Source organism: Equus caballus, chromosome 19 (assembly GCF_041296265.1).
Source record: "Equus caballus isolate H_3958 breed thoroughbred chromosome 19, TB-T2T, whole genome shotgun sequence".
NCBI lineage: Eukaryota > Metazoa > Chordata > Mammalia > Perissodactyla > Equidae > Equus > Equus caballus.
This window is the reverse complement of record NC_091702.1, coordinates 46,906,865-46,927,756: the sequence shown is the minus strand read 5'-3', so window position 1 is coordinate 46,927,756 and position 20,892 is coordinate 46,906,865. Positions and strand designations below refer to the sequence as shown.

Below are 20,892 nucleotides of genomic sequence, written 5' to 3'. Positions count from 1 at the left end.
CTCTAAACATTAACTATGATATCTGGAATTTCCAGGGTTAAAGATCCATAAAGTGATCACAACTAAGGTTATAAGAAAAAAAAGTTACCTAAAAAAATTATCATTCAAAAAATGAGCAAATATTAGATGTGGGATAGACTTTGGATTCAGAAAGCATCTACTGAATGTTTTCAAAACTGAGGCATTTCCTTCATGGTTATGAGAATGAAAACATATCCTCAACTAACAATTATGGGGCAGGTGATATATTTTTCCTTTTTTTATAAAAAGCAAAATGTAAGTAAATACATAAAAAATTTAATAAAGGAAAGTTACAAAGTTTTGGTAGTTGTATTATAATAACTATGTAAACATCAGCATCTACTCCTTAACGCAAAGTGAAAAAGACAAATGCAGTATAGGCTGAATGTAAAAGTACTCTGGAGTCTAAGGACTAGCAGCCTATGTGAGAGGAAAGTGCGGAGAGTGGGTGGTGGTGCCCGGCAGGAGGAGAGGAGTTGGGGTGAACAGCCTGCATTGATGATGAGATACTTCTCTCCACAAAGGATCTGTTGTTAGCGCCCTCAATTCCCAGTCCGAGCGACCCTGTGCACAGCAGAGCGGAACCCTGCGCCATCCTCTCACCTTCCGGTGCTGTTATCAGCCAATGCTCCACTCTACTCACAGGGTTTTCATGGCCAATGTTTTTGGAAGTGGGTGGTCATGTCCTTCTTCCTAGTCTGTCTCAGTCTGGGAGCTCGGCTGAAAACTGTTCACCACAGGTGACCATGCTGGCATGTGAAACGCTGGCGGCATAGCTTTCGGCATCACAGCAACATGCAGCTGCCACAGTATGACAATCGACAGATGGGTGGTGTGGTTCTCTGACAGGAAAACGAACGCAGGCCATGGCGGTGAGAGCATCAGAACTTAACCACTAGACCACCAGGGCCGGCTCTACAAAGGATTAGGGGCAGGATAAAGAACTCTGGAGCCTTGGCCTGATTGTGGGCCTCCGAACAGCTTCCTGGGACTATTCCCACCCCTGCCCTATGCCTAAGACATGCACTGAAACCAGAGCAGGGAGTTTGTAAAATCACCCCACAAAATAAACCGTCAGTTTGAGGTAGAAAACCCTGAAAAGAAAAGAGGATATGGCAGTCTGCAAACTCTGCTGTCAGTTATGTCAACACATAGCAAAGAACTTCCACATTCTTATTTCTGCACGCGCTCCCATCCTCCTGCAGGACTTCTACAATCAAACACCGGGAGCACAGCCCTCCCTGCGTCAGGCCTTCACCCTGCACTAAACCCCCCAGTGCAGGCAGGCACGGCAGCAGCAGCCCGCAGTGCTTCTAGGCTTCCAGAAATGCTTCTTCATGTAGTCAGCTGGGCACCTCCGTCTGCCTCGCGGACAGAACAAGAACTTAGACATAGGCCAGGAGGAAATGAAGTTTTATACACAATCTCTGCTCCCAATGTACTTCAAACAGCTCGGGTGCTGTGTAAAGGCAAGGGAGAGTATATAGGAAGTTTGGTGAACAGGAAAACAGTGAGAAGGCTGCTCAGCTGTGCGAGCCAAACATGACAGCCCTCTTGAGGAGCAAATCTTCTGGCTTGAGTGGATAAAATACACAAGACTCATGATAACTACTTTTGAGAGAAAAAGACAGAGAAGGAAAAAGGTACTAGGGAAATTCTAATTTGTGATCTTTTCTCAAGAAGAAATTATTACCGTGATGAAAAACAATGTATTGACTTACCTGGAAAATATCTGTCTTGTCTTCAAACAGATTGACAAAATATTTATAGTCAGCATAAGCCCAGAACTTAGAATGATCATAATCTCTAAATGGTCCAGAAATATGAGGCTGGCCACAGTTCCAGGTCAGAAACTCCTCAAGTGTCGCTTCTGCGTAACTACAGGCAGTTTCAAACTGAGGAGCTGCAATGTAAGAGAACCCAGCTTTAAATGTAGAGACCGAACACAGATTCTAAACATTGCTGTTTTTTCAAATGAAGGTAATTTCAACCAAAAAATGTTAGCTATCCTTTAACATTAATTGAAAATTAATTTTGTACTTGCTATATAATTAGAACCATTTACAACACTCACAATATTCATGATTAAACATAAAAGTAAAAAACACGGTTTTAGCTTTAAGATTAAAGACTACCCTTACTATAGCCTAGTCAGTAATCCAGTGCAACACTTCAGATTATCAATTCTCAAAGACCTCTTCTGGGGTCTGTGAGGTCTAAACTATTTTCATAGTAATACTACGACACTACTTGCCTTTTTCACTCTCATTCTCTCATGAGTGTGAGGTGGAGTTTTCCAGAGGCCACATGACACACGTTGCTGTCACTGCTCTGACAGTTAATGGAATATGTGCTTATGTCCTTGTATTTTAAAATCTCTCAGTTTTCATTTCTAATATGGTAAGTATCACTAGTATAACCCACATCATCAAATGCTCATTGGGGTACTCATAATTTTTTAAGTGTAAAGGGATCTTGAGACCAAAAAGTTTGAGAACTCATCTTCAGATTAAAGAAAAAGCAACACCAAAAACCTGTCTTCTGACGATTATCTGACTTTATCCTGCACGTATATTATACACAGCTCCTCAGAATCATTAAGTGGACAATGGCAATTTAAAGTCTGTTCATTTATTCATTAACTCATTTATTTCAGAATCATTTATTAAGTACCTAATTTGTAACTAGCACTGTGCTCAGGCTTGTGAGAACATAAAAGAAATAGATCATACTCTTGAGTTTAGAATATTGAGACACAGAAAAAGCTTTCACCAGAATAGGGAATTTGAGGCATCATGAAATTAAATGCAAAATTCTGTGCCATAGACACATAGGAAAAAGGCAAAGACCACTAGAGATGAGGGCTGATCTGGAAAAAGCTTACAGAGGTCTACTGTCTGTCCACAGTGCTTTGTTATTATGAGTGTGACTCATTTACACAAGAATTATTTTTCTAAATAGTGATGAAATTAATTTTTTGAGGGCAGTGAGCAGAATATTTTAAGTGTGCATTGGAAAGCTAATATTCAAGAGATCTGATTATGACCTCCTTTGCAAAGCATGAAATCCTTTCCAGCGGGGATGCAGATCTAACGCATGTCAATCAGTTAGGTCCACGCTGGACACATAGCAGATGCTCAGTAAAAGCCAGGCACTATTATTAGTACTTATTATTCATTCATATATTTACTTAGGGCCCCTTAAAAGTTAGCTATATTAATAGCAGGAGGAGAAGGGTATTCAAACTCTTATTTCAACAGCTTTTATATTTTCCCACTTCTGCCTGAACTGCTTAGGATTATCCCCATTATCTTTACCCGTTTCTCCCTTTTTCCTAAAACCTCAGAATGGCAGAGAAGTAATAGAAGGGAGGGTGTGTGTCAGAGTCATCTTACTTCATCTGCTTCATCAACTGGTCACCTGCTTTGAGAAACAGGAAAACTTTACTAGGGTACATTTATCTAAAAGATAAAAATCTGCATCTTTAAGAACTATTTAAATTTGATAATTTTTGAGACGTACTTAGAATAGTGCCTGGCACACAGTAACCCATCAATATACATAAACTCTTAATATTATCAACATCACCATCAAGAATTTACCATAATGGCTAGGAGGACATCCGAGTTTTTTAATAAACAAAAAGCCATGTGGCAAGAAAGCTGCACGGCGCAGGCAAACAGGAGTCATTTCTAAATCATTTCAGTAAGCTCCAGTGTAAGCCTGAAGACAGGACACTGTCTCCTGAGTTTTCCCTTCACAGAATTCAATCCAACTGATGCAACTGAACACTGAAGCCATTACTTGAGCCACTGGGCGCTGGGGTGGACTGAGAAGGACTTCTCAGGTAAGGCCAGCTTCACAGGCATGTCTGCACTGCAGCCTCACCAGGGGACTTTGTCTTCTGTCACATCAAGTTCTGTACTTTAAAAAATGAAAATCTAAAAACGCAAAAATTATATGTGAGAACAGTCACTGTCGGGTGAAAATTACAATGAATGGAATGAATGGAAATGATAGACTTTTTCATTTGCATAGTGATTTCAAAATAGAGTCTTTCACTCCTTCCTGGTAGTAGCAGTACCAAAGGTACTGTTTTCATTCTGTTATCATGACCATGTCTTTCTGGGTGGTACAGCTGTTTTTCTTAGTTTATTCGATGCAGCAAAGTTATTCCTTTCTAGTTTTATTATTATTGTTCTTTCGTTTAACAATGAAGTAGCGTAGGCAGCTGCAATTTGCATCCCACTTACTGTGAAAGTGTCAGGTACGAAGCAGCTCAACCGAGTTCGGGATTTGGAAATAGTGTATAAATTGAGTTTGCTTTTAACTCTCATAAAAGGGAGTGCTAAAATATTTTTTGCACAGCAGGCAAACAAATATTCCTCTTTTTGTTAGATTTCATCATTTCACAAGCAAGGAACACTGCATGGTATGTGGATACTGGGGAGAACTTTTGATCACTGCTCCATTCCCTATTTACAAATGTTTAGGGTTATTTCTACAATTGCTTGCCAAATTACTGTCAGCTGAGATATAGTATTGCCATTGAGCACATATGCTGGCAAAGGAATTTGATCCAAAATGGTTTCAAAAGAGCTGTGTGATGTCACTATCTGCTTCCTAAAAGAAACTAAGAGATACATTACAAATATGTTCAAATATGCTATTTATTAGTACTATTATTTCCAAGCATTCTAGAAAAATTCTAACCAAGACCTAAAAAAAAAATAAGAAATACATGAAACAGAAAGGAAACAAAGTTATCAATCCTTCTAAGATAATATGCCCATCTTCACAGAAAACCCACAACAATATACTAAAAAACTATGTACACTCATAAGTGGCTGGATAAAAAAATGAACATACAAAAATGAATGGCTTTCATTCATGTACCAAACACAACTAGTTAGAAAAATATAATAGGCAAAAATATTTCCTTCATAACAGATATAAAAAATTTACAATACTTTAAAAAATTTATAGACCTATGATAAACTCCAATCTTTTTACTGAGAGATGAATAAACTCGATAAATGAAAATAACATGTTCTTGTGTAGGAAGATACAGTATTATCACAGAGTAGCTCTTTCCAAATTAATTCACAGTGCTTAGTGAATTTTCACTTAAAATCCCCAAAGGATTTGTTTAATGTGAGCACACTGTTTAATTCTAAAATTCATTAGAGGAATAAAATTCAATAACATCTAAGAAAATACGGAGAAAGAAGAGCATTAGGGAGGATGAGTCATTGTTTCAAACAGTAAAATATATACCAGTTGCTAAAATAGTTTTTAAAAAGTGTTTAATGGGCCTCAAAACTGATAGCTCAGTACATGGTCCAAAAAACAGAAGCTGGAATATAAAAGAATATATTAATATAATAAAGGTGGTTTCAAAGTCAGTAGGGGAAAAAGGGATTATTCAGTAAATGGTACTAAAATAAAAGGTATTGTTATTTCTAACAACTATTTAGAAAAAAGTCAGTGAACACCATATATCAAAATAAATATGGAATGGATAAAGAGTAAAATGTAAAAAAGATACAGAAGAAATTTCTAAATAAATAAGAATGAAAATGTTAATGAAATATTATTCAACTATATAAAAATGTAAAAATGTGAAGCAAAATCAAAAGGCAAACAATAAACTGGGAAACACATCAGCAACAAATACAGTATTCTTAATAAAAAAGAAATTTATTTTCAGGTTTCAAAAACGTGAAACCCAAATAAGGAACAAAGAACAATTACCAGAAAAAATACAAATTCCTAATAAACTTGAACACATGTTCAACATCACCAGCAATCAAAGAAATGCTAATTAAAATCATGAGATACCATTTTTCACCTATCAGCAAGATTTTCTTTTAAGATAAATCTCAGTTGGGCAAAGGAGAGGCAAAACAGGCACCCTCGCTCTTTCTGGAAGGAGAATAAATGGAAAGCACTTGGCCATATGGACCAAAGGCCTTTCATGCTGTCACTCCACAAATATCTGAATGTCCATTAGGCGCTCGGTGCATGATGAGCCACCGCCCTGGCCCTCACAGGTGACCTCCTGGAGGGGAAGAGAGACTTTAAACAGTTACTTACTTAAACACAACTAACCATGTGATTATAACTGGGCTAAGCGCTACTGAGAAACAGAAGGGGCACTGAGGTAACTCGATAGCTGCATGTGATTTGGGGGGTGGGGGAGGGAGATGTGGTCAGGAAAGATTTCCGTGAGAAAATGACATTTGAGCTGAGATCTGAAGGAAGAAGAGGAATTAACTAGGTAGAGCTGGGGTAAGGGGAAACGAGAAGAGAAAGGAGAATGGCTGGCCTGCAGATGGAAAGGCCCTGAAGTAAGAAGCAGTAAACCTCTGGAATCACAAAAACTGAAAAGAATGCTCGTTTGGCCTGCACTGAGGGAGAGGGATTAAGCTGACAGGCAAACAGAGCTTTCTACACGAGACAAAAACCTGGGTCTTTAGCCTAAGGGTAACGGGAAGCCACTGAAGGGTTTTAAGCAGAGAAAAAAGATGAGATTTGTTTTTTAAAAACTGTCTCTGGTTTCAGTATGAAGAATGGCCTAGGTGGAGGGGGCGTGCAGAGGGACCAGGGACAAGGCTACTGTGGTTGTGTAGGTGAGAGAGACCCCAACTAGAGGATGGCCAGGGAGAAGGAGAGAAGCTAGTGGATACTAGATGTTTAGGGTGTAAGTCACCGGGTCACCAGACACCACTTAGAGAGGCGATGAGAATAAGTCAGAGGTCTTTGGTATCAGAAGCTCCATAGAAGGTGCGGCTACTGATGATAATGTTCACACCCTTCGACTCCATCGTCCTCCTAGGAATCTATCCCAGGCAAATAATCAGAAACTCGGACAAGATTTATTTTCAAAGATGTTCACTACAGTCTTATTTATAATTTAAAACTTCTAAGCAATCTAAATAATCAAAATAGGAGGATTTTTAACATAAACTATGATATGAACATATAATGGAATATTAGGGAGTCATTTAAAAGTCACATTTAATGTCAGGAGAAGCTGCTCAGAATATGTTATATTAAAAAAAAAAGCAGGCTGTGAAAATTAATACTTTATTTTTAAAATACAAAAAGGCCTGCATGGACATATATCAAAGTGCAACTAGTGGTTATCTCTTGGTAATGGGACCAAGTGTTTTAAAATTTCTCGATCTTCCCATGTTTTCCATGTTTTCTACAATGAGGAAATCCATACTTTTATTTTTTAATTATTTCTATTTTTAAATAACATTTTTGGAGCATTTACTGTGTGCTAGACACTGTTCTAAATGTTTTATACATATGAATGCATTTAATCTTGAAAACATTTCTAAGATACAGAAAGGTTAAGTGACTTGCCCAAAGTCACACAGTAAGCCAAAATTTGAACATGAGTTAAGTTCTCTTACGCCACTACCCTACACTGCTTGTGGAAATACTGCATTATACTCAAAGAAATAACTTTTAAAAGAACAAATTATCAAGACAACCCATAGAATAGGAGAAAATATTTGCCAGTCATATAGTGATAAGGGTCTAGGATCCAGAATATATAAAGATCTCTTTCACAAATCAACAACAGAAAGACAAAAACCCAAAAAATCCCAAACAAAAAACACCTCAATTAGAAAACGGGTGAAGGATTTGAAAAGACATTTCTCCAAAGATATACGAAAGGTCAATGAGCACATGATAAGATGCTCAACATCATTAGTCATTAGGGAAAGGCATATCAAAACTATAATAAGATAACACTTCACACTCACTAGAATGGCTGGAATAAAAAATGAAGTGCTGGCAAGGATGTAGAGAAACTGGAACCCTCCTACATTGGAGTGGGAATTTAAAATGGTTCAGCTGCCTGGAACCATTGAGCAGTTCCTCAAAAGGTTAAACACAGAGTTACAGTATGACTTAGCAACTCCACTTCTAGGTATAAACTCAAGAGACACAAAAACATACACTGACACAAAAATCTGTACATAGAGGTTCATAGTAGCACTGTTTACAATAGCCAAAAAGTGGAAATACTGTCTGATGTCTCATAAAGTTTTTGTTGAGCAATGGAAAAAAAAAAAGGTGAAAATGTCCATTAACTGATGAATGGATAAACAAAATGTGGTATATCCAGAGAGTGGAATATTATTCAGCAATAAAAAGAAATGAAGTACAGATACATGCTACAACATGGATGAATCTGGAAAACATGCTTTGCGAAAGAAGCCAGACACAAAAAGCCACATATTGTATTATTCTATTTGTATGAGGTCCAGAACAGGCAAATCCAGAAAAACATAAAGTAGATCAGTGGTTGCCAGGGGCTGGGGATAAGATGGAATAGACAGTGACTCCTTAAGGGGTACTGGGCTTCTTGATGGGGCAATGAAAATGTTCTGGAATTAGACAGTGGTGATGGTTGCACAACATTGTGACTACATGGAAACCACCGAATTGTATACTTTAAAATGGTGACTTTTATGTAATGTGAATTTTCTCTGAATTTCAAAAGAGAACAAATCATCTTTAGTAAAAACTCAGAGCAGTTGCCCACAACTGCAGAGACTTTCTACCTTCTTTTTCTTTTATGCTTAAGTATTAACTTGAAAATGTCAAATTACTGTGCCTCATCTATAAACCAGGATAATAAGAGTGCCATTCTAAGAGGGTCTGAAGCAGATTAAGAGAGTTAGTATGTACAAAACTCAGAGCAGTGCTGGACACAATAGCTCTTGATGACTGCTAGCTCTTAGCGGTAGTGTACTTGGAGTCTAACCAGAATGTGAAAACAACTACAATTCCTGTTTCTCTCCAAATTATTGTCTAAGAGACACTTCAATGAGTGGAAGATTTATTTGACTAAAATCAAGAGGGAAAAAGCACAGGTTGATTTTGACGTGGCTGCTGCTGGTGTAGCATTTAATTTTAAAATAGAAAAAGGTCAACACAAGAGAAAGAAGCTTGGAGAAACTGGAAGTGAAGGTGGGTAATTTTCTAGTTCCTTCTGAGTTTTTAACAGATATTCATAGAGCCACTTCACAGTAATGCTTAAAACACTGTGAATTTCTAGACTCCCAAACTTACTCATATTTAAATAGAAGTTAAACACATGTTCTGAAGCCAGACAACGGTTATGAACTCTTTAAGATTAGAAACAGCACTATTTTTTCCTTTAAATTATTTTTAGAGTTAACAGTAATTGCTTTATCTGACTATAAGGTAAAAAATCAAAATGTTCCAAGTCTTCAGGGAGGAAGAGGGAGCAAACTCTAACGGCTTCTTAAGACGATGAACAAAACAGCTTTACATACGTTTCATGTTTATGCAACGCAATAGAGGTCAGGCAGCTGATAAAGCAGAGATAAAATCACAACCAAGACTGAGCACTATAAATAGTGCCTGAAGCCACAAATAAAAGGACACATTCTACATGAGTCAACAGTGGAAGGGACTATGAGATTAGCATTCGTCTTTTTCAGTCACACAAGAACATATATAACAACACATTAACAAATATTTATTGTCCATCACATTCAATGAACCATGATACATGAACAAATACATTTTACATGAGGCCATAAACTTTAGGTTGTTTAGTCTAAAAAGAAATCTTAACAGAAACTATCCTACAACTTCCAATAAAATTCTCCTATCTGCAAATGGGTCAAAAAGAGGATGAGAAATAAAGGATTCTCTAGAGATAAAGAAACAGAATGTAGGCATGCTACTGAAGAGGCATTCCCGTGATTAAGGCATGCTTCACTTAATGACAGGGATACACCCTGAGAAATCTGTCGTTAGGTGATTTTGTCACTGTGTAAACATCATAGAGTGTACATACACAAACTACACACCTAGGCTGTATGGTCCCAAGCTTACGGGACCACCATCATACACGCAGCCCGTCGTTGACCGAAACGTTATGCGGCACATGACTGTGCTTGTAGTCCTACCTGTATCAGTGCTTTTCAGTCCCATCCTGAATCGTATCCGCTTGCCAGGAAGGACCTCCGAAAGGTGTTCAGCAGTCCAGTGTTGTGCTGGCCAATCAAAAACCATGTTACAGAAGACTGCGGGTTGTTCTAAAGACATTATAATTTCTTTTGCTTTCTCTGGTGTAAAAGGTTTGACATGTTCACCTAGGGAGAAAAAAAAATAGAGCAAAGGATAGATAACCATAAGGTAGTTCCAGATAACATGACAAAAAAATAGCTGCTATCATTTCTATTATGGCAAATTCTGTATAATTACATTGCATTTACACTTCACTTATTACTATTTGGCCTCAAAGAACCATAATTCTTAAATGATTTTTATCCTGTTAAATTTTAAATGTTAGAAAATATTTACAATTTCCAAGAGAGGATTAATAAGAATAATAAATAAATAAATGAAGGATTGTATGAGAAATGCTGATGGGAACTACTCTAGAACAGCCAGAGCTGCAGAGTCAGCAATGAGTCTCCTGGCTCTAGCACGCGTCTGTGCCGAAAAGACTACGGAATCAATACAGCACTCAACGATGGAGAGAGTATTCTTATTCCAAGATTTAAGAAGACAAAAGATGTGCCAGGACGGAGGTCAGTGTTAACCCTCGACTTCAACTGCATCCATCAACAGCACAGGGGATATGTACAAACTAACACTGCGACGTACTGAGTGCTTCAACACATTTCACAGAATCACAGAATGTTAATCCTGGATAGGATAGTAAAGACTAGTTATTTGTTAACTAAAAGAACAAGTAGGTTTCTCTTCAAAGGCATCTTAAGATGAAAGTTTTTGGGAAAGTCAAAATATGCTTCATACTCTGACCCCCAAAACATATATTTATGATTCTCCAGAACAATCAGCTAAACCCTCTATTTCAGTTACCAAACTTGTAATTACCTTCACTCAAAAGACTAAGAAAAGCTCATAAATAACCCAAATTCTCCCATCATCCAACTTTCTTCTAAACTTTCTGATGAGAGGAAGAGGCAATGGGGAGGACTCATCAAGGAACTTGAGTAATTTGTACTTGTCTGAACGTAAGGCTTATTTTTAAAGAAAATGAAAATTTAAGTCAATCTGGCCTCCTTTCTCAGACAAGGGCAGAAACTCGGAATCCTTTCCTAAGCACCTGGTGAAAGTGAGCAGACTCTAAGCCTCAGAAGTGGACATCTGAGAACAATGTGTCACCTTCTACACAGTCAGGGCTCCCAAGCGAGGAGGAGATGAGGGTGGATGCTTAGAGGCAAAGGGCAGGTAGATGGGTTGGGGCCCACGTGGAGTGAGGAAGACAGAAGGTGCCCTTAGGTCTCCAAGTGCAAGAGGCCCCGAGTTTGTCCCCAAGTGACCTTAAGTGCTGAAGAGCCATGTTAAGGAAAATGGGATGTGACCAGAACAAAATTTTCTAACTTTCCTTGAGATCCCTCCCTCCTCCCCCCCGCCACTTTTGGCATGTGTGATTAATTCTCATTAAAGGTCTCAACCCAAACCAGCCTATAAACCTAAGTACAAGGTCACCTAGACACAGTGTGCCCGATCTTCCTGGACTTGGAGCGCCTGGATTCCATGTGTGTGGAAACGGACAAGCTGTACTTTTCATTACGTATTTTTTAAGTTTAGCTAGACTATGAAAAGCTACGATACATCCATGATAACACTCTGTTGTTTGAGGCATACAAATTAGAACTAACTTTTGGGAAACAACTGAGAAAATGAAGCAGAAATCTCAAGGAACCCATTAACCTAGTAATTCACGTTATGGGAATTTGTAACAAAATAGTTAATCATAAGCTATATACATACCCACTACCACAATATAAAAACTGAAAATATAAACAACTTAATGTCTATAAGTAGAAAAATATTTACTAACATTGTTTCCACAGTACATTCCCATGGTACATTATATCCATTAATAATAAAAACAAGGGCTATGTAGAAATGTGTGGAAATGTAGGGACTAGGATTGACTCAGAGAACCATTGCAACAGCCAAGCAAGAAGTGTGATAATAAGGCCCTGAACAATAAAGGGTGGCAGAGATGACAGGAATGGAGAAATATTCAAAGAATAATATAAAGACTATTACAACCAAAGAGACAGGGCGGGAGGCAGATGCAGCTATAAGGAAGACTGAGGTTTCCAGACTTTGTGACTTGCCGTAAGAGAAAAGTTAGGGGCAACAGCTCATTCTGTTGGGAAGATGAAGAGTTTGGTTTTGAAAATCATCATCATAATACCATATATTTACTTGTATACTGCTTTACTATTTGCCGCGTACTTTCATATATATTAAAATAAGAGTGCTCATCTGATCCTCTAAGAAGCCAGTAAAACACAGCCAGAGAAGGTATCTTATTTCCATTTCCCAAAGGAAGAAGTAGAAGCTCAGACGTCAAAGGTCAACACACCTGTGATGAACTGGAATTATAGCTCAGGTTTCCTGATTCCAAGCCAAGTGCTCTTTCCACTGCACAATCCTGCCTCCAGAGAATTAAAACTGTGGGACTTACACTAGCACTAAAAACTCAGGGGAGAGTATAACCTGAAAAGATAATTAGGTTTAGGAAAGCTTTAGATCAATGCATAGATAATAAATGCATGTGTGCTCTTGGGGAGAGAAGAATGTTTTGGTTTGTGCCTATGTGTGTGGGGGGTGGGAGTAGGGGTGTATGTGTTAATACCTGTAATAGTTACCCAACACCCATTCTCATCCTCTTCACTAACAGAACTTTGGGCAATGGGAGTGGCTGAAAAACTACATTTCCTAGACTCCTTTGCAGATAACAGTGGCCAGAGATGTGTTTGAAGTTGCTGAGTCAGCCTTTTTGCCCGTAACCTCCTCTCCTACACTCTGCCTAGAAAACAGACAGAATGGCTAGCCATCTTGAGAGAGAAAAGTTGTGAAAACTGCAAACCTCAGCCAAAATACTGTAAAGATGTCCATCTTTGTGTCACTGGACCAACATTGGCAAATTTCTACCTCCTGAATCCTTTCACATAAAAAAATTAACTCTTATAGTAAGACTCTGTTATTAGTTCATAACTTGCGTAACACATTGCCCTCTGGGGCTATCGTTTTCAGGGACAACCGTATTCTCCCTGTAAAGCGCTCTGTGGCTTAGGATGGATGAATCACGGCTGGTCTGACCCACAGTGGCATCCTTTCAGTTCTAAGGCAAAATAGTCAGACTTAGAACATTCAGCTTCGAGAACTCTAAAGGGCAGAGAAAAATAGAAGCACCTGTCCTTTTGGGGTGGGGATTTTGTTCTGCTTATCTTAAATTGGAGTGAATAGACCACATGGCTTTGAATTTTCCCAAAACAGCTGTCATATTTGGGTAAGACATGTCTAGGCACCCTTCCACAAACAAGTACGTGGGCATTAGTAACACACGAATAGTGTTTTGACAGAATAGCTTCACAGAAGTCAATAAATATTTTTTCCTCTAACATAAGGTTAAATTAAGGGGAAAAAAAGCATATTTAATGATCTGATCTAAAAGTCCCAGACATCCCAGAGGTTATTTAATAAGAGATTCTAAAAAGTAAAATTTGCTGAGAAAGCACCTGGCCCAGTGATTGAAATATATTAAATGCTCGAACATCTGCTAAATGAATGAAAAGTGCTATAAAGTGTGTGCAGAACAGAGCAAGAGGATGTTCACCATTACAAGAAATTAGCATATTTACAGAATTTCAGGCCTATCAGTGAGATAAAACAATCAGCTGGTTGTGAGATAAAACTAATTTGGTTTCTGATAGCTTAATCAACAATGAACTGGGCAATTAAATTAACAAATTTAAGTGTTACAATTTCCTTTAAAGAAGAATGCAATCGACATTGCATTAATTAAATAGCCTAAGGATGTACCCAGTCATTTCATGGCAGGAATATCTGCAAAGAGTTATAAAAATTCGGAAGTAACTCTGACAGCCTTTAAAGCACAAGGGTATTCTGGTCTAAACTTGCACCCAGCGGCAATTTCTAATCAGATGACTTAGAAACTGCTGAAAAAACAGATGAGTGACCTAAGTGTTGCACAATAGTCTTTTCTCCCTCTAAATGTGGCACGTTATTCAGAGGATTTATTACAGCTTTGGTCACAACTAATTCTTCAGAGATAGTGAAACATCATCAAAAAGCAAATTGCCTTTTTCTCAGTAATTTTTTCTTTAATTAAAGCAAAGTACAAGATAATTTGAAATCTTATTTCTCTGAATTTTCTAGCAATCTGGCTTTAGTCAATTAATATCTGGGTTGGCTTTATATCCAAGATTTAGAATTCAAGGCAAGAATAAGGAAAATTTACCAAGTTTCCAGAATACTCTCCTAATATTGAGAGAATACAACAAAGACAAAGATCATGAAATTGAAATTAACTCAACTCTTATGTCAAGTATAATTTTAAAAGAAATGTTAATAACTATTAAATTTAAATTTAATAGTTTTTAATTCTATTCAAAAACTTTCAGAAGGTGACACAAGAGTAAGTTACAAGTTACAATGTGTCAGAGACTCACCATAGTGACATAGCAGGAATAAAAAACTGGGTCCGGGCAGGGTGAGCTAATTTATTTACAAATATATACATGTAAGCCTATGATGTTTTCATCACTCTGACAACTATTACATATATATACAAGAAATTTTAATAAAACTTCTGGAATGGTAGATATTAGGATAAAAACCAAGGACCATTTGGGCCACGTCAGAAAAAACACTGATGGAATTATGCAAGTACTACTTAACAAAATGACTGTATTTGTACTAAAGACCAAATGGTAAACTTAAGCCAAAGATAATTTTTTATTTTATAGTCACTATTTTAAAATGTCAATACAGACTAAGAAAATTCTCCTGAATGTTAACATAATGCTTAAGTAAAATGATGACTAGTCATAAACCTTGAAATTTCAAGGTCTAGAAGGTGGTGCCATTGAAGAAACCACAAACGGAAGTGTGGAGGCTGTTAGGACACAAAGTTGCCAATACCAATGCCTGGTGTGGCGGTGACACCCAAGCAGGTTCAGGCCGGGGACAAGAGACAGTTACATGCCAAACGGTTACCATCCTCCTGTCCAGCCAACCCAGAAAATTGTCTTCTCCTTCTCACTTTAATCCATTTATGAGCCACAAAATGGCTCACAAATAATACTTACAAGTTCAAAAGTAATACTGGTCCTAAACCTAAAGCAAGGAAAGGTAAATCTATATTTTAAGCGAAGTTAATACTAGAAAGCACAATGTCTTAAAGATTAATGCTCTTTAAAATGCTCCAAAGTATCTTCAAAATTGCAACCAAAATGTAACTACAAAATGTAACATCTAACTTCTCAGCTTCCACTAAGTAAATTTTCCATAATTCAAAATAAAATGGGTATTTCATCAAAGATATTCAACAGCTGAGTCTTGAAGAGAGACATTTGCACACTCATGCTCATAGCAGCACTATTCATAATAGCCAAGAGGTGGAAGCAACCCAAACGTCCGTCGACAGATGGCAGGGTAAACAAAATGTTTATACATACAGGGGAATATTATTCAGCCTTAAAAAGGAATATTCATCTGGCTACAGCATGGATGAACCCTGAGGACATTATGCAAAGTGAAAAAAGCCAGTCACAAAAAGACAAACACTGTATTATTCCATTTATATGAGGTATCTAAAATAGTCAAATTCATAGAAACAGAAGGTAGAATGGCAGTTACCAGGGGCTGAGGGGAAGGAGAAACGGGCAGCTGTTAGCAGGATACAGTTTCAGATATGCAAGGTGAAAAAGTTCTGGAGACCTGTTTCACAAGAACGTGAACATACTTAACACTATGAACTGTACTCTTAAAGATGGTGAAGATGATAAGTTTTATGTTTTTAACCACAATTAAAAATATTCAACAATATAGCTTTTCTGATATCCATCATTATCAAATATAAAGGATTTTAGCTACATTTATGAATTTACGAACTACACAGATGCCCCAGCAGGCGAATTTTTTACTTTTTCAGATTACAGAGGGGCCAGCCCTGTGGCCAAGTGGTTCAGTTTGCATGCTGTACTCCAGAGGCCCAGAGTTTCGCAGGTTTGGATCCTGGGCGTGGACATGGCACCACTCATCAAGCCATGCTGAGGTGGTGTTCCACGTAGCACAAACAGAGGCACTCACAACTGGAATATACAACTGTGTTCTGGGGGGCTTTGGGGAGAAGAAAAAGAAGAAGAAGGAAGAAGAAGAAGGAAGAAAGAAGAAGGACGAAAGAAGAAGAAAGAAGAAGAGGATTGGCAACAGATGTTAGCTCAGGTGCCAATCTTTAACAACAAAAAAGATTACCCAGACTTTGGCTTTTCTTTAAACCCCCCTGCCTCCCACTGCCCTTTTTAAAAAAATGAAAACAAGAATGACATGAAGAGTATGACATCTCCAACTCAAGAGGAGTAAATCCAGTCATCCAGGAGTGTCAGCTCTATATGAAATTCAAATCCCTACAACTCGGGAATGACCTACATCCTTGGGAAGCCCTGGAAGAAGAGTTGCTAAGAATCCATTCTTGTCTTCATCAAGGCATAAACCTGGCTACAACTAAAATGATGAGAGCTCAATAGAAAAAAATATAATAACCTCAGTCTGAAAGACTGAATCGGATTCAAAGAATTGCAATGTTTACTTTCACTGAAATGCTTCAACCAATGTGTGATCCTGGAATTCAGAATTTAAGTTGATTCTTAACAATAAGTAGTTTCATGTTTGTTTGTTTAAGACTATTTTTTAGAGTAGTTTCAGGTTTACAGCAAAATTGAGAGGAAGGTACAGAGATTTCCCATACGTCTCCTCCCCCTACACATGCATAGCTTCCCCCATTACCCACATCATTCACCAGAATGGTACATTTCTTACAAGGATAAACCTAAACTGATACATCACAACCACCCAAAGTCCATAGTTTACCTTAGGATTCAGTCTTGATGGTGTACATTCCATGGGTTTGGACAAAAGTATGAGGACAAAAGTATAATGCACATTCTATGAGTTTGGCCAGAAGTACAATGACATATATCCATCATTATAATATCATACAGAGTATGTTCACTGCCCTAAAAATCCTCTGTGCCTTGCCTATTCATCTCACGTTTGTTTTTAATAATTTCCAAGCTATTACCTCAAATAAAAAATATCACATCCTTGAAGGCAAGCCTGTTACTTTTATGTCCCCAGAACTCAGCACAGTGCTTGGCATAAACTGATGCTAAATAAATAAATGTTTTCTGAATTTACACCACATTTCTAGCGATGAATAAAAATACTAAATTTTATTAAGACTAACCATCTGTGGGGCTGGCCCCGTGGCCGAATGGTTAAGTTCGCGTGCTCCGCTGCAGGCGGCCCAGTGTTTCATTAGTTCGAATCCTGGGCGCGGACATGGCACTGCTCATCAGACCACGCTGAGGCAGCGTCCCACATGCCACAACTAGAAGAACCCACAACGAAGAATACACAACTATGTACCGGGGGGCTTTGGGGAGAAAAAGGAAAAAATAAAATCTTTAAAAAAAAAAAAAAAACTAACCATCTGTTTTCTCCACTTTTGTATAATGCGATGTTGAATAGAATCAGAAACAGACTCAAAAGATCGGGACCAGTTCCACAATTTCACGCTCACCTCCACCAGCTCCCTTTCCTGCTCCCCATCACTATTTATCACTAATTGACTCCTAATCCCTCTCGCGCGTACAGCAACCACGCCAAAGCTTCCTCTCTCAAACCCCCAGTACCCCTCTCCACTTCCTCACTCTGTGTGGTGCCTTGCTCTGTTTTTCTGAGAAATCTGAAACCCATGATTTCCCTCTTTTTCACTTCAACATTTCTGGTTCACCCTGTTCTTCTTTGGTCTCAAAGGATACACTCTTCCTCCTTTGCACCAGCGTTCTCGGCCACTGCTTCCACTCTAGCAGAACCAGTCTGTCTCCTCACCTCCCTCCCCGCCCTCTGTGCCTTGGGCTTTTCTCCACTCACTTCCACAACCCGGCTTCCCATCACCACAAATGGCCTCTTCCATCAATTCCATAGGCGAACTATACTGAACTCTATGCATTCAAATTACTCTAGGAAGCACAGACCAACTCAATTTGTATTCATGCTTTCTCATCTCAGCCCACAAAGCACTTAATGTGTGTAATATTTGCATCCCATCTAATTGCCTCCTGCCTTGTGGATCTATCTTATACGACAACTCTTTTTATGTCTTCTCCCCAAAACTCTAAGCTATAGTTTATAAGCTATTTTAGGGCAAAGACTATCTTCTACTTCACTGTATGAGAGGGTCTCCTGTTTACAGTGTACATTCAAATATTTTTTGATAATGGAACGGTAATAAGTTTGCTCAAAAATCAACTTTTCTATGACTCCCACAATATTATTCATCACCCTGACCCTTTCACATGCATTTATCTAGTCTATGTACCTTTGTTCACATAACCCTTACCTAATTTAAAGCAAAGCCTTCTCTTCCAGTAGGATTTTGCCCACTTAACTTACTCTGTAATGCTTATAAGCAGTCACTCCAAAGTGGTGTTTCTGGGGAGGATGAAAGTTTAAAATAGGGTTGAATGTTCCACAGATGGAATTCAGAGAACCCTTTAATACAAAAATTTAAAGTCACTTGCAAATATTTGTGTGTGCATGCTGCATTTTTCAGGGGAGCAAATCCATAGTTTCATCAGACTTTTTCCCTCCTTAGGACATCAAGATTAAGAATCACCAGTTCTTCAAAAAGTTAAATATGGAATTATCATATGACCCAGCAATTCCACTCTTAGATATATGCCAACTGAAAACATACGTTAATACAACAACTTATATATGAATGTTCATAGTAGCATTATTCGTTGTAGCCAAAAAGTAGAAACAACACAAATGCTCATCAACTGATGAACAGATAAACAAAATGTGGTATATCCACACCATGGAATATTATTCAGCCATAAAAAGGAATGAAGGATTGACACATGCTACAACATAGATATATTATGCTATGTGAAAGAAGCCAGACAAAAAAGGCCATATATTGTATGATTCCGTTTATAAGAAATGTCCAGAATGGGCATGTCCACAGAAACAGAATGTAGATAGTGATTGCCAGGGACTGGGGGGAAGGGCTAATGGGGAGTGATTACTAGTGGGTACCAGGTTTCTTTCCAGTGTGAGGAAAATGAACTGGAATTATAGAAATGATGGCTGCATAACTTTGTGACCATACTAAAAGCCACTGATTCGTATACTTTAAACGGGCGAATTTATGGTATGTGAATCACATGTGTGTATATATATGTATATATATATACATATATATATATGTATATATATATAAAAAACCTCCTCTTCCCCAGCTGCATGCTTGACATCTCTTTTGCATCATCTTTCCATACCTAAACTCTACGCATTCACACTAAAACAACAGTGTTCCCAACCACCTCCTTTTCTTAAGGTTCCTAATTTCTCACACTGGGAAATTCTTTTCTCTCAGGTTCAACATCAGTCAGTCACCAATGCCAGCACTTTCTATTAATAAAAATAATTACCTTTCTTGAATATCTAATTCCTGCTAGACATTATACTAGATAATCCACAATTATCTTTAATTTTCACAAAAATCTGTGTTTTACAGAGGAGGAAACTGAGGCTAAGGGGGATTAAGTACCTTGCTCTTCAGTCTTTCTCCCTCCAACGTACCCTCCACCCTTCACAGAGTGATCTTCCTAAAACCAAATCTGACCAAGATACTCCCCAACCTGAAACTCTTCAAAGGCTTCCCACTGTCTTACAGTCCAGATTCCTTAACTTGGTACAAGGTGCCTTGCAGGATCCCACTTCTCATTTCAATTTCTGTCAGTTCCTGGACCATGCCATGCTCTTTCTCCTCTTGCCTCTGGACTTAGTACAGGGTTCCCCTATTCACTCACTCAACAAATATGTATTAAGTGCCCACTATACACCGGCATGGTACTTGCTGCTTGGGCACATGAGGGAAATAAATCAGACATAGGTCCTGCCCTCAAGGTGCATAAGGTCTAATGGAAGAAACAAATAATAAACAAGTAAATACAGAACGTGATAAGTGAAAGGAAGGAAGCAGGATGCAGCACTACACAACATCTAGGGTTAGGATGCAGCGGAAAACCACAACTGTTTTCAATGGGTTGGTTTAGTAAGGTCTCAGGTGGTGATATACTACGAAACCTGAAGATTAACAAGCCAGATATGAGAAAGTAGGTGGGAGGAGGAGGGGGATGAATGGCAAGAGATGCTCTTGGAGACAACAGCAGAGCTCAGACCAAGGACTTTTGTAGGCCATGGTCAGGAGTTTCTAAATTCTGGGTGCAATGGAATTCACTGAAGAATTTCAAGTAAGGGAGTGTCACTTTTTCTTGCTGAATGGAGAAGGGATTGGGGGGACATAAGACAGGAAACAAGAACACACGGCCTGAAGATACAGGAGTGGTTTAGATGAGAAATATGGACATTGTGGACAAGGGTCTGACAGTGAAGGAGGAAAAAAGTGGACAGATTAGATGCAGAATTGACCTGACTTGCAAAGTCATCAGCTGAAAGTGAGAGATGGAGAGAGAGAGTCTGAGGAACTGTCACTGGAGAAAGAAAGTAGGCTTATCAGAGAAATAGGATCATGCTGAGAGAATATTCAAGAGGTTGGCCATTTTCAATTTAGTGTCACCAATTTGTCCAGACTTTTTCGAGCAAAGTTCAACCATACAGGTGCAGGTGCAAAGAGGGTAAAGGTTGGGTTCAGCCAGAGGAAGGGTTCTGCCAGAAAAATAAAAGGCAGAGAGGGACAAGAGAATAGCGCATTGTCAAAGG

The 20,892-nt window shown here is 38.4% G+C and overlaps 1 protein-coding gene across 3 annotated transcripts in view; it reads right to left on the bottom strand.

Annotated features, from left to right (window-relative positions):
- The window catches only part of HSPBAP1 (HSPB1 associated protein 1), a 50,638-nt gene that overhangs the window by 27,309 nt on the left and 2,437 nt on the right, over window positions 1-20,892 (bottom strand). For all 3 annotated transcript variants that reach the window (XM_023623650.2, XM_023623649.2, XM_070243703.1), the window contains 2 exons: window positions 9,987-10,172; window positions 1,743-1,924 (listed from right to left, as the gene is read on the bottom strand). In XM_023623650.2, the coding sequence (XP_023479418.1) occupies window positions 1,743-1,924; window positions 9,987-10,125 (321 nt within the window). In that variant the 5' untranslated portion in view covers window positions 10,126-10,172. The remainder of the gene's footprint in view (window positions 1-1,742; window positions 1,925-9,986; window positions 10,173-20,892) is intronic.